Here is a 15,542-nt window from a genome sequence, read left to right as displayed (position 1 = left end):
AAACATTTAAAGGGCAGTTTTTTTTTTTTAACATTGCAAATTTCAATATGTCTTCTCTAAAATTCCTTTATATTTTCACACCTTCTCTTTCTCTGCCTCAAAAGCACAGAGAGAACACAGAAAGATGCAGACAGGCAGGTGTTGGGGGGTTGGCCACAGAGACCACTGTAGAAATGCAAAGTATGCACACCAGTCCTCTGAGATAACAGACACAAACCAGTCCTCTGAGATAACAGACACAAACCAGTCCTCTGAGATAACAGACACACAGCAGAGACAACAGACACCAGTCCTCTGAGATAACAGACACAAACCAGTCCTCTGAGATAACAGACACACAGCAGAGACAACAGACACCAGTCCTCTGAGATAACAGACACAAACCAGTCCTCTGAGATAACAGACACAAACCAGTCCTCTGAGATAACAGACACACAGCAGAGACAACAGACACCTGTCCTCTGAGATAACAGACACAAACCAGTCCTCTGAGATAACAGACACAAACCAGTCCTCTGAGATAACAGACACACAGCAGAGACAACAGACACCAGTCCTCTGAGATAACAGACACAAACCAGTCCTCTGAGATAACAGACACAAACCAGTCCTCTGAGATAACAGACACACAGCAGAGACAACAGACACCTGTCCTCTGAGATAACAGACACCAGAGATAACAGACACATGCTAGTCCTTAGTGATAACAGACACAGTTCAGTCCTCAAAGATAACAGCATTTGTCAGTGTTTTGCTGCAATCATCCCAACATCAGGTTTCAGTTGTTCTTTCAACAATAGAGGGATTGTGTCTTGGAAGAGGCTGGGCAGTATGAGCTGGCTCAGGATGTCTCTGTGTGTGTCCGTATGTGTTGGATGCTCTCTGGGTGATTGACGGACCATTTCAGATCTCTGGCTCACTAACACACACAGACACAAGCGTTCAATAACGCACCACACAAACTCACTAACACACACAGACACAAGCGTTCAATAACGCACCACACAAACTCACTAACACACACAGACACAAGCGTTCAATAACGCACCACACAAACTCACTAACACACACAGACACAAGCGTTCAATAACGCACCACACAAACTCACTAACACACACAGACACAAGCGTTCAATAACGCACCACACAAACTCACTAACACACACAGACACAAGCGTTCAATAACGCACCACACAAACTCACTAACACACACAGACACAAGCGTTCAATAACGCACCACACAAACTCACTAACACACACAGACACACGCGTTCACTAACGCACCACACAAACTCACTAACACACACAGACACACACGTTCACTAACACACCACACAAACTCACTAACACACACAGATACAAGCGTTCACTAACACACCACACAAACTCACTAACACACACAGACACAAGCGTTCACTAACACACCACACAAACTCACTAACACGCTTAGACACAAGCGTTCACTAACGCACCACACAAACTCACTAACACACACATTTCATATTTTATTGAGATCTATAAATCAAATGTACATTAAAAAAAGGACCCAAAAAAACCCAAGATCCCTTCATGCAGGTACCGACAGCATCTTCTTCTACAAACAGTTAGATTGACCACTCCAGCCTAAACAGATCAGTGCTTAGCCAACTGCTTTTTACATTTGTCAGGTCTGGGGGGCACATACTACCAGTATGCATCCTTGGGCTTGGCTCCAGAGTGTCACTATTGTTTTGACATTACAACAAATGAATGTATTTCTAAGGACAAGGACATGGTTGTTCAAATTGCTTTTAATGTGGCCTTCACCAAATTTGTTCCTTGTAAAATGTTCTTCTATATTAACTATCTATGACAATGTATTTCACACTTATTTTATAATACAGTGGTCTGAAGCTCATCGTTTACCCACCAGATCAGACCTGCAAGTTAAGCTGCTAAATTCTGGTAATTTTCCCAGAAAACTTGGTTGAAGGACTGCAGATTTCCTGCTAATTCACTCCAGTTTCAAGAAGTCTCACAACCTGATTCTCTGGAAAACCTGCATACTTTGGGAAAGTAACCAGAATTATGTCTAACTCTTTTTGGAATTCAGGATAGCCAATTTAGGAAAGCCAACAGATATCTCCACCAATTTTAATTCCCACAACCTGCATTCTAAATGACTACCAGGAATAGAAACATACAGACATTAAAACTGAAAAATAATATTGGTAATTGGTGCAATAAACTAATGGGATGAGTAACATTTTCTTATAAAAGTAATTTCCCTTTGTGTACCATGAGCTTAATAATCAGTCAGAGACAATCATAAAAATACAGATGGCAAAAACAATCCTAGAAATACCAGCTTTAGACCATGCAGGGAACTATTATAATGATGGGCATGGTTTTAGTTACAAACACCACAGTATTTGTTCAACTCGTATCCACCCAGCTTCCCAGCTTCACGTCTCTCATCCAGCACTTCCATATAAATCACAGCCAGCCAGGTGGCATCATCTAATTTATACACTTTGAAGGTTGTTTCTCTTCACTGGCCAACTACTTCTCCCTCCATGTCTCTCAACCTCTCTCATTCTCTTGAAGAAAAGGAGACAGGCAGACAAATAGACAGGCAGGCAAATAGACAGGCAGACAAATAGACAGGCAGGCAAATAGACAGGGAGGCAAATAGACATTGACAGGCAGGCTGACAAACAGACGTGAATATCGGAGTTTCCATCAAAAATCAGCTGATCATCAAGGTCAAACTGCTTACACATCTGGTGCCACAGTATTACTGATCACAAAAATGTCATTGTTCAGAATGATTTGTTATTCAGTGCATTTGACAAATAAAACATTTTGACTTTGAAATTAAAGCTGACAGTGCATACGGCACTTATGGAGCATAAACATTACAGCTCGTGTTACTGTCCAAATACTTATGGAGCAAAAACATTACAGCTCGTGTTACTGTCCAAATACTTATGGAGCATAAACAATACAGCTCGTGTTACTGTCCAAATACTTATGGAGCACAAACATTACAGCTCGTGTTACTGTCCAAATACTTATGGAGCAAAAACATTACATGTCGTGTTACTGTCCAAATACTTATGGAGCAAAAACAATACAGCTCGTGTTACTGTCCAAATACTTATGGAGCAAAAACATTACAGCTCGTGTTACTGTCCCAATACTTATGGAGCAAAAACATTACAGCTCGTGTTACTGTCCAAATACTTATGGAGCAAAAACAATACAGCTCGTGTTACTGTCCAAATACTTATGGAGCAAAAACATTACAGCTCGTGTTACTGTCCAAATACTTATGGAGCAAAAACAATACAGCTCGTGTTACTGTCCAAATACTTATGGAGCAAAAACAATACAGCTTGTGTTACTGTCCAAATACTTTTGGGGCTAAAACAAAACAACTCGTGTTTAAGTCCAAATAGTTATGGACTGCATCTACACTGCTAAAAAAAATGAAATCACACATCGGGTCTCGATGAACTGTGACGTCATCTCTGCAGGGCACGGCAGCTCCTCCTCCTCTTCGATGCTCCTCCCTGCTGGTTTACTAGCCAATGGCTGAAGACTGATGGCAGCAGCGCTCCCCGAGGACACACCTGTTTTCACTCAATCATTAGTTGTGTATAAAGTTAGGACTGGAAATATTTGGACACTGACACAATTTTTCTTAATTCTATCTCTGTACACCACCACAATAGATCTGAAAACAACTGAGATGCAAGTGAAGTGCAGACAAGGGGTTGAACAAAAATAATGTATGAAACATTTAGGAATTGCAACCATTTTCATACCCAGTCCTTTATTTCAGGGAAGTTGGAAGGGCTTTTCTTCACCATGGAAAGGATCCTATGATCATCCACCACTGTTGTCTTCCATGGACGTCCAGGCCTTTTTGTGTTGCTGAGCTCACCAGTGTGTTATTTTATTCTCAGAATGTACCAAACTGTTGATTTGGCCACTCCTAATGTTCCTGCTATCTCTCTGATGGATTGTTTTTACAGTGTAAGGTTGGCCTGTTTCACTTGCATTGAGAGCTCCTTTGACCACATGATGTGGGTTCACAGCAACAGCTTCCAAATGTGAATACCCTGCCTGGAATCAACTCCAGACCTTTTACCTGCTTAATTGATGAATAAATAATGAAGGAATAGCCCACACCTGTCCATGAAACAGCTTTTGAGTAAATTGTCCAATTACTTTTGGTCCCTTGAAAAAGAGGGGGCTACATATTAAAGAGCTTAAATAACAAAACTTGTGTCAGTGTCCAATTATTTCTGGAGCTAACTGTATTAGTGTTGTTTTCTCCACTGGACCCGACGGACTACTGTTTGTATGTTGCTACGGTGAGGTGCTGTTTGGCCTTATATACAAGAAAAGTTAAAGATTTATTTGATGGTTATTCCTCATTTTTGTTTTCCTTCCTTTTTTGCCTCACCTTTATGCACTCGTTCCACTCACACCGTCACGTGAACGAAATGCAGCTCCGAAAAAGATTAGGAGACCACTGCGCCTTGTTTTTCCTTTCCAAAAAAGTTGAAGGAAAGTTTTGAGTGAGAAACAGAAGCGTTCAATTTGTAGTGGTCTCTTAATTTTAACCCTTCTGTTACTCACTCAAAACCTTCATTTTCTACTTTTTGGGAAAGGAAAGAAAAGGGTGCAGTGGTCTCTTAATTTTAACCCTTCTGTTACTCACTCAAAACCTTCCTTTTCTACTTTTTGGGAAAGGAAAGAAAAGGGTGCAGTGGTCTCTTAATTTTTTCCAGAGCTGTACATTAAAGATCAAAATCTTTACAGTGACAATGGTTAATGGAAACCAAAATTACCAACTGATTGAGGGCTTGATTCAAACTCTCACTAAACATCATGGTGTCCTGGGAGATCTCCTCCCAGACCTGAATCAGGGCCTCAGTGAACTCCTGGACAGTCTGTGGTGCTACCTGGCAGTGTCGGATTCACTGATATAACATCCAAGGTTCTCAATTGGATTCAGGTCTGGGGAAACGTGAGGGCCAGTCAATGGCATCATCCAGGAACTGCCTACACACTCTGGCCACATGAGGCCGGGCATTGTCCTGAACCAGGAGGAACCCAAGGCCCACTGCAACAGCATAAGGTCTGAAGATGGGTCTGAGGATTTCATCCTGGGACCTAACAGCAGTCAGGGTACCATTGGCTAGCACGTGGAGGTTTGTACATCCCTCCAAGGATATGCCTCCTGAAAACATCACTGAACCACCACCAAACCGGTCATGCTGGATGATGTGTTAGCGCACAGTGGCTAGGGGTCAATGCACAGTGGGTAGGGGTCAATGCACAGTGGCTAGGGGTCAATGCACAGTGGGTAGGGGTCAATGCACAGTGGCTAGGGGTCAATGCACAGTGGGTAGGAGTTAATGTACAATGGCTAGGGGTCAATGCACAGTGGGTAGGAGTTAATGTACAGTGGGCATGTATTCCCGACATTATCTCAGCGTTGCCTAGAGGCTATTAAAAGTACATTGATGTCAAAAATCTAAGATGAGAGTCTACAATGCGTGCACAATTATTAGGAAAATCATATTCCTCAAAATGTATTTTATTGTTGAACAAACTCAATGCTCTCAGTCAATCCAAAATATAATTGAACCTCAAACCTGAATGTTTAACAAAGGAAACATTTGTTTTGATCTTTCTCAAAGTGTGCAGAATTATTAGGCAACTAAATCATCAAAATAATTTCTCCAACTCACTTGTTTATTCTCCATTTTTAGAGTAAGTGCAACAAATAAGTAACACAAAATGTAAATTTAAATAAAATGTCTGGCCTTTCAAAAATATTCAGAGACCGATTTGGCCACCCTTCTTTTCAATAACTGCCATGAGCCTTCCATCCATGCAGTCTGTCAGTTTCTTGATCTGTTCATGATCAACTTTCGCTGAAGCAGCAACCACAGCCTCTCAAATGCTGTTCAAAGAGGTGTAGTGTCTTCCCTCACTGTAAATCTAAATTTTGAGAAAGGTCTTCAAGTTCTCAGTAGGATTTAGGTCAGCTAAAAAAGGGGGCCAGGTCATTATTCAGGCATCTTTGAAGCCCTTCCTTGCTAGCCAAGTAGTGGAGTACTTGGATGCATGTGATGGAGCATTGTCCTGCATAAAGAACATGGCCTTCTTGAATGCTGAGGACTTCTTCCTGGACGACTGCTTGAAGAAAGTATCTCCCAGAAACTGGCAGTAGGTATGGGAGTTGAGTTTCAGTCCATCATCAACCCGAAAAGGTCCAACCCATTATTCTTACCTCATCCTTAATGATAGCAGCCCATACCAGTACCCCTCCTCCACCTTGCTGCCGCCTGACTCAAAGTGGTGCCCTGTGTCCATTAGTGATCCAGCTACAGACCCATCCATCTGGTCCATCAAGAGTCACTCTCATTTCATCTGTCCATGAAAACCTTAGAAAAATCTGTCTTCAGGTATGTCTTTGCCCAATCTATATGCTTCAACGTGTGAATCTTATTCAGTGGTGGTCTTCTTTCAGCCTTCTTAACCTTGGCCATGTCTCTGAGCACTTGACACCTTGTACTTCTGGACACTCCAGGTTGGTTGCAGTTCTGGAATATGGTGGCACGGGAGCATAATGGGTTCCTGGTAGCTTCATATTTAATTATCCTCAAGGTTTTTGCAGTTAATTTGCATCTTTTCTTCTCCATGCCTTTTTTGCAGCACAGTTGACTATTCTCAACAAAACGTTTGAGTGTCCGGTGGTCACGCCTCAATAGTTGAGCTCAAGAGTGTTGCATCCATCTGAAAGATATTCTAGAATTTATGACTTTTCAGTGTCCGTCTTTTTTTTGCCCATTTTACCTGAGGTCATGAAGCTGCCTAATAATTATATGATATAAGGTGTAATTCACTTTCACCACACCCTCTCTCATTACACAAATACATATCACCTGAAAATTATTCAATCCAATGAGCATTCAAGTTCATATAGTTTGGAGTTGAAAAATGTGCATATAAATAATGATATGATCAGAATACTCATGAATACAGAATACTCTAATAATTGTGCACGCAGTGTATCTGTGTACAACCATCTCCTCACTGAACACTGTGCTGTCCACCCTGATATGTTGGAGGTAGTGTGTCTGTGCTGTCCACCCTGATATGTTGGAGGTAGTGTGTCTGTGCTGTCTACCCTGATATGTTGGAGGTAGTGTGTCTGTGCTGTCCACCCTGATATGTTGGAGGTAGTGTGTCTGTGCTGTCTACCCTAGGCCAGGTTGACACTGAAATTCAGAATTTTTGACTAGACTAAAACAAGGTCTAAATAAATGAAAGAAAAGGTGAGCCAGTATGAAAGACCCGTCACAGCCATGTGATACATGAAACAATATCGTTCTCTAGTGGCAAATCGTTGTAAATGCATCTATTTTACAATAATTCAATCTATGCAATAGCATTCATAACTAAAAATGATGTAAAACAAACACACACACACGCACACAGTAGATATGCATCTTGTTTAATATTTTTTATTTAAATTGACAAGAAGAGTCCATATACAATTACGAACTGACTTGCCTGTACTGTTCACCTTGTCGTCTGTGTTTTATTTAACCAGTGATTTGTTTAGCAAGCGGCAGACAATTTCCTTAATCTTTCACGGAAGAGATGAGTCATCAAATGATACTTTGAATTTACAAAGAAATGAAAGGTTGCTAAACTCAAAAGTTAGCTTTATATTCATGATTCAGACTTTGATCGTCAATATCTCATCAACAAACCCTGCCAGAAAGACAGCAATCACATATTCTGAATCTGCTGGCGATAGAGAACAAGCAACACTCCCTGTTTTCTCTGTTGCGTTCAATTTTAAAAAGACGACATAACAGTCATGTCTACATATTGAATATAGTTTTTATTGACAAAAGCTAATTTTATTTGCAGTTGCTTTACTGTCAACATCATTTATTGTTTACAATATTTCTTATTTGTATTATTGTTAATGATTATTAATACATTTTCCAACATTGTCAACAACTATGTCCCTGTATATTTTTCATCCCTTAATCCAAAAGGTTTAGGTACAGTGTCATCTGCCCTACCATCAACATTATTACGTTTTTATTCTTTATTATTATGTTTTACCATTGAAAAGATTGAAAAATGCTTTAATAATACAAGTAATAATACAAACAATTTAAAAATAGGCAAAGTAAAGGATGTTTAATAAAATAAACGATCTGAAAGATGTGTATGGTAGAGCAGGTCTCCCTGAAGCTATATCAGTGGATTATATCCATGCAAGTTCTATCGGGTCTGAGCTACTGAACAGAATTTGTGAAAAGTTGCTTTATAATCTAGTAATAATGTCCAAAATTGAAAAATACCTAAACTAAAGGATGTTCATGGCAGAACAGCTCTCCCTGAAGATATATCAGTTGGACATTTCTAAATACATTTTAGTGGGTCCGAGCTATTGAACATAATTAATGAAATAATACTTTATAAAGTAGTAATCATTCCCAAAATTGAAATATTGGAAAACTAAAGGATGTTAATGTTAGAGCAGCTTTTATTCGGTCTGAGCTATTGAGCATTTTTGAAGGACAATTGCTTTAAAAACTATTAATAATTACCTACATTGGAAAATGTTGATGGTAGAGCAGTTGTCCCTGAAGCTATATTGGTTGGTAATTTTGATACGAGCAACTGACATTTAGATTAAAAACTGATGTTTTTCATCAACAGAAAATGATGCACTTTTAAGACGGTGCCTAAAACCTAGCAAACCCTAAACCCACCTTCTGAACGATTAATAAGAAACCCATATGGAAAAACAAGGAGTATTGCGTTTTCGCTATCGCCAGCAAATTCAAAATATGTAATGGCTGTCTTTCTGGCAGGTTTCTATGTAGTTACTTTTGTTTCAATAAGAACAAACAAAAGTATTAGTCTTGCAAACAAAATAATTCATACTGAAAGCAAAACATAAACTAAAATGTTTTGAGACCATGTCTTTTGCTCTGAGATGCAACTAAGAAAATGGCAGGAAAATCCTACTAGAACAACTGAACATTATTTTTGATTAATCAGAGTCCCTTTAAATGATGGCAGGTGTGTAATGACTTCTATTTAACATGAGTTTGAATGTGATTGGTTAATTCTGAACACAGCCACATCCCCATTTATAAGAGGGTGTGCACACTTATGCAGCCAGGTTATTGCATGTTTTTTATTTTTCCCCCTCAAAGATTTCAGTTTGTTTTACAATTGAATTGTTCACGTTATAAGTCACATTAAAGGTGGAAAAAGGTCTGACATGATTTATCTTTGTCTCATTCTTTTACATCACAAGAACCTGGCATTTTAACAAGGGTGTGTAGACTTTATATCCACTGTATGTTAGATATCCAACAGATGAAGATGAAGCTGGCTAGAAAGCTGATACATACAAATGACAGCGTGTTATAATTTAGCTAGTTAACTGTAGAACAGAACTAACCCAAAATCATAATGTAAACATAGCTATGCAGTATGGCCAGTATGCGTTAATTTAAGTCATACAATTTTAAGATGCACAGCAGACAACATTCGCCAAGTAAATCTGTGGTAAAACAGCTTACAAAACATGGGCATATATTGAGTCTTGAAACAACAGTGCTTTATTTGTTGATTGATTTGTCATGTCATGGCAACCAATCTGCACAACTAACCATTAAACTACCTTCAAATGTTACACTCAAACTCATTACACAAAGTTATTCTTACAGTATACCTGGAGATCTATGATTGAGACTTTCCTACAGGTAACACAGAAAAAGGCTACAGTGTTCAAATAGGCTTCCTCAATAATAGTTTCCAACACTTATGTATTTAACCAGGAAAGGCTCATTGAGATTAAAAATCAGTTTTTAAGGAGCATCCTTGCCAAGATAGGCAGCAGCAAGTTTAATCGTTATTTAAGAAAAACAAATAGTCAACATAAAACAAATATATGCCGTCATATAATAAAAAAAAACAATTCATTGGAAGAACCTTAAGAGCAGAACATATCTGTATAGTAATTACAAACCTTATTGAACTTGTTACTAGGGGATTGTAACAAAAGGGAGTGTCCATTTGACACAGTTCAGTGATAATAGATCATTCTGCCCAGGCCTTCCTCATCAATACAGTTAGAAATATACTATACATAATAATATTGGAAACAAAGTTCCTCCAGCTGATTAGTTTTTCCACAGCCATGGAGCCACATGTGATAAAACAACACAAATTATTTTAAAAGGGTACAGTGGAAGTGGAAACCTAAAACAGAGGGTCAGTGTAAAACTAACACTGTTTCTCTGTTCACATGCACAGTATGTCGCAATCTGTAGTCATTTTGAGTAGTTGAATGACTTCTCATAACACAGGAACAGATGTCCATTTGCTGTCCATCAAAACTAGTCCACACTTTTACAGGGTGATGAATCAGGACACAACTCATAATCCTGAACCAAAGTATGCATTCATACAATCCCTCTCTGAAGGTAGTAAAACAGACCATTTGAAAAAGGGGGCTCAGGGCAACACATTTGTTTTTGCCATTTTGTTGCAATTCTAGCCCTCGCTTCTTCACATACGAGAGCATCTTCACCTGGCTGCTGGAGGGCAGCTTGTCCAGCAGCATCTCAAATACAGGAAGGTATCTGATGGAGATATGAGGGGTTTGCCTGCACATAGCAATGGTGTTATTTAGCTGTCCCACTCACAGCTGATAGTTTTCTGAGAGTTTGAATACCAAACAGATTCACATAGTCTGATATGGAGCAAATACTGTAATAATATGAAGAAGTGGTGTTTTTCCCTCCCAAAATAACTAGAGGTATTCTAGTCCATACTGTAGATCACCAACCCCCTTAAAGAAACTTGTGTCATTGGGGAAGTAAATGAATAAATATAAATGTAATGTTAACTCTACCATGCTGCTTGTATATCACTTCTGACTTTAACTACTGGACTAGACATAGAGGGGGTTGAGACAGCACACATCCAACTTGTATCATCTGTTATAGATAAACTCAGTGAGGAAGAGATATATGTGGTATGTGAACATTACTTCCACTGCTGCCTTTCACCACTCTCTTTCACTCCAGCCACCTGTTTAGGTCATCTGGACCTCCTAAACAGACAGACAATAGAACCCTAAATAACTAGTTATTTAACTGTTCCAACTGTTACAAGGCACAAAACAATTTACCATAGCTTCTTCCTGGTGTCCTCATTGTTTTAAAGGTAGCTAGCTCAGCTAGACAGTGCCATTGGGCTGGTTGGCTAGCTACTAACTATTGAACCTTTTCTTATCTGAGAAAGGTTATCGGCTCACATATTAACAATTATTAGGCAAATATATCCGGGCTAGCTTGTTTACATACTGTTGCGCTTATTTCACGTGCGTCCACTCAAACATAATTCCATGCAAGACAGCCTGTCTACCTATTAATGTAGCAAGCCTACAACGTAAACAGACTGGACCTGTTGATTTTGCCCAGTCTGGTTGACCAATGGAGATGCATTTCCTCTCTTAAACCCGCCCACCGTGAAATTTGTGTCAAAAACTCGCAACACCAAAAAAGAAAACGAAAGCAAAATCCAGGGTAACGTAACCAAAGATAGAAAAAAAATGCAGATAGATAATGCTTCCAAATCGTGTTATCAAGAAAAAAAATCCCTCTCAAATATTTGTTCATTCATTTTCAATCAATTTGTTTTCGCATTTCAAAAGATTTTATTTGCAATATATATCTCAATACATTTTAGTTGATGTTTTACTTTCAATATAAATTATTTTGTTTGCAATACTAATACTTTTGTTCGTTTTTATTGGGAAAAAAGTAACTCCATATGTTTCGTTGATGAGGTATTGACGATCAAAATCCGAATCTTGCCCCGCCTCTTATGTGTTTACTTAATTATGTTAGGTTTCGTTTCTTCGACTTCCGCAGAATTACTTTCTTCAGTTCCGTAATCACTACTGTTTGTTTCATAACGAAGTGAAGTAACGTACTAGCCATAGCTAACGGACTGTACTGTAGCCTCTTTTCAGAAGTTACATTTCACTACATCTTGCAACCTAGTGACTATGACTTTAAGTAAGCGACGTGAATTTGGACTTGAATTTTATGAATTCTTAAAGGATACCAATCGAACATCAATCAAAAACAAAAGTAAACTCCGAGACATCTACAACAACGAATTCCGAAACAGGTAAACGTCCGTTATTACCTTCAGTGTAGGAGATACAGTGGCGGTTGATGATTAACTATAATAATGTCCTAAAATGTTTACGTGGCAACATTAATCTTACTCTGTCTCTATTTATTTCTTTTAGTGATGGGGTGAAACGTCCTAACTTCAGTTCTGTTCTGTACGCTCTTAAGCTGTCCAACAAAGCAAGGGTTTACTCTGGACAGGTGCACTTCAACCCAACGGTAGGTAGGCTATAATATAATGGTAAATGACCATGGTCAATTCCATGGTCAGTATAATGGTAAATGACCATGGTCAATAAAGCGGCCTGCCAGGGAGATGCCAGTCCGTTCAGAAAGCCTGGTTTGGCAAGAGATTGGCAGGAGATAGTTGCAAACAAAACTGCATTTTTGATAATATTTGATAGTCTCTGATAATCAATAATAACACATGGAATTTACCTTGACATGGTTAACTGTATAAGAGCAGGCTACTGCTACTTCTTTTTTGTTTGTTCATATCCAAAGGATGTTTGTTAATTTTACAAGAATACAATCAAAATGCCATTGTGTCAGATAATGCAAAGCCATCTTTTCTCTTAGTTTTCAGATAACTATATACATATATTCTCCCTGACTCACAAACTTCCTGTCTTACACACATCCTGTCTTATACACAAAAAGCACATAACACAAACCCACATCATCAGCAGTCCAGGTCAAAACACCTCTTTCTCTCTTACTCCCAAAAGTGAACATCATTTAGGAAATAATTTAGGATACCCCAGAAACTGAAAGATGCTTAATTCTCAGATAACTGAGAATTTCATTGGTTACACATATTGAATAAGTCCTACCTTTATTGCACCTTTTGATGTCTACGTCACATTGTGCAGCCAATCAATCCCATGTCTTTTTTCCTGGGCCATCCAACTGTGTGTAATCTGCATAGCAGTCAAAACAGACTTCGGATTACATCACCCAGAGGCAGCATATATAATGAAAACAATAGAGGTCCTAGACCTCTGAAGGTGCGCTGTGGTATGTGGTACCAAGACGTTAGCAACAGATCCTGTAAATCCTGTATGTTGCAAGGTGGGGCCTCCATGGATCGGACTTGTTAATCCAGCACGTCCCACAGATACTCGAATGGATTGAGATCTGGAGAATTTGGAGGTCAAACAGGGCACATTATCCTGCTGAAAAGGCCAATGCCATCAGGGAATACCATTGCCATGAAAGGTGCACATGGTCTGCAACAATGCTCAGGTAGGTGGTACGTGTCAAAGTAACCGGCTGGTGCCATGTGTTCTCCAGGTAAACGACACACACACCTGGCCATCCACGTGATGTAAAAGGAAATGTGATTCATCAGACAAGGCCACCTTCTTTCATTGCCCCGTGTTCCAGTTCTGATGCTCACATGCCCATTGTAGGTGATGCACTGTTTGTTCTGACACCTTTCTATCAGTACCAGGATTAACTTTTTCAGCAATTTGAGCTACAGTAGCTCGTCTGTTGGATCAGAACACAAAGGCCAGCCTTCACTCCCCATGTGCATCAATGAGCCTTGGCCGCCCATGACCCTGTCGCCAGTTCACTGCTTTTCCTTTCTTGGACCACTTTTTATAGGTACTGACCACTGCAGAACGGGAACACCCCACAAGGGCTGCAGTTTTGGAGATGCTCTGACCCAGTCGTCTAGCCATCACAATTTGGCCCTTTTCAAAGTTGCTCAGATCCTTACGCTTGCCCATTTTTCCTGCTTCTAACATATCAACTTTGAGGACAGAATGTTCACTTGCTGCTTAATATATCCCACCTTACGATGCCATGATAATGAGATTATCAGGGTTATTCACTTCACCTGTCAGTGGTCCTAATGTTATGGCTGATGGGTGTATCAGTGTTATTCACTTCACCTGTCAGTGGTCATAATGTTATGGCTGATGGGTGTATCAGTGTTATTAATTTCACCTGTCAGTGGTCATAATGTTATGGCTGATGGGTGTATCAGTGTTATTCACTTCACCTGTCAGTGGTCATAATGTAATGGCTGATGGGTGTATCAGTGTTATTCACTTCACCTGTCAGTGGACATAATGTTATTCCTGATCAGTGTACACTCACCTAAAGGATTATTAGGAGCACCTGTTCAATTTCTCATTAATGCAATTATCTAATCAACCAATCACATGGCAGTTGCTTCAATGCATTTAAGGGTGTGGTCCTGGTCAAGACAATCTCCTGAACTCCAAACTGAATGTCAGAATGGGAAAGCAATTTTGAGCGAGGCATGGTTGTTGGTGCCAGACGGGCCGGTCTGAGTATTTCACAATCTGCTCAGTTACTGGGATTTTCACGCACAACCATTTCTAGGGTTTACAAAGAACGGTGTGAAAAGGGAAAAACATCCAGTATGCGGCAGTCCTGTGGGTGAAAATGCCTTGTTGATGCTAGAGGTCAGAGGAGAATGGGCCGAATGATTCAAGCTGATAGAAGAGTAACTTTGACTGAAATAACCACATGTTTCAACCGAGGTATGCAGCAAAGCATTTGTGAAGCCACAACACGCACAACCTTGAGGCGGATGGGCTACAACAGCAGAAGACCCCACCGGGTACCACTCATCTCCACTACAAATAGGAAAAAGAGGCTACAATTTGCACGAGCTCACCAAAATTGGACAGTTGAAGACTGGAAGAATGTTGCCTGGTCTGATGAGTCTGGATTTCTGTTGAGACATTCAGATGGTAGAGTCAGAATTTGGCGTAAACAGAATGAGAACATGGATCCATCATGCCTTGTTACCACTGTGCAGGCTGGTGGTGGTGGTGGTGTAATGGTGTGGGGGATGTTTTCTTGGCACACTTTAGGCCCCTTAGTACCAATTGGGCATGGTTTAAATGCCACGGCCTACCTGAGCATTGTTTCTGACCATGTCCATCCCTTTATGACCACCATTTACCCATCCTCTGATGGCTACTTCCAGTAGGATAATGCACCATGTCACAAAGCTCGAATCATTTCAAATTGGTTTCTTGAACATGACATTGAGTTCACTGTACTGAATTGGCCCCCACAGTCACCAGATCTCAACCCAATAGAGCATCTTTGGGATGTGGTGGAACGGGAGCTTCGTGCCCTGGATGTGCATCCCACAAATCTCCATCAACTGCAAGATTCTATCCTATCAATATGGGCCAACATTTCTAAAGAATGCTTTCAGCACCTTGTTGAATCAATGCCACATAGAATTAAGGCAGTTCTGAAGGCGAAAGGGGGTCAAACACAGTATTAGTATAGTGTTCCTAAT

General features: G+C 39.9%; 1 protein-coding gene across 5 annotated transcripts in view; it reads left to right on the top strand.

Annotated features, from left to right (window-relative positions):
* The first annotated feature begins 11,920 nt into the window (after positions 1-11,920).
* LOC105007953 (putative helicase mov-10-B.1) overlaps positions 11,921-15,542 on the top strand; it is a 29,020-nt gene continuing 25,398 nt past the window's right edge. For 2 of the 5 annotated variants that reach the window (XR_004576618.1, XM_034296013.1), the window contains exons 1-2: positions 11,921-12,245; positions 12,370-12,469. Coding sequence is in view for 4 of the 5 variants with exons in the window: in XM_034296013.1 (XP_034151904.1) it covers positions 12,121-12,245; positions 12,370-12,469 (225 nt within the window). In the remaining variant the exon portion in view is untranslated. The remainder of the gene's footprint in view (positions 12,246-12,369; positions 12,470-15,542) is intronic. The other 3 variants (XM_034296015.1, XM_034296014.1, XM_034296016.1) reach the window with 2 other exon arrangements.

The sequence above is a fragment of the Esox lucius genome, chromosome 12 (assembly GCF_011004845.1).
Source record: "Esox lucius isolate fEsoLuc1 chromosome 12, fEsoLuc1.pri, whole genome shotgun sequence".
Taxonomy (NCBI): Eukaryota; Metazoa; Chordata; class Actinopteri; order Esociformes; family Esocidae; genus Esox; species Esox lucius.
This window is presented reverse-complemented; position numbering and strand designations above follow the sequence as displayed.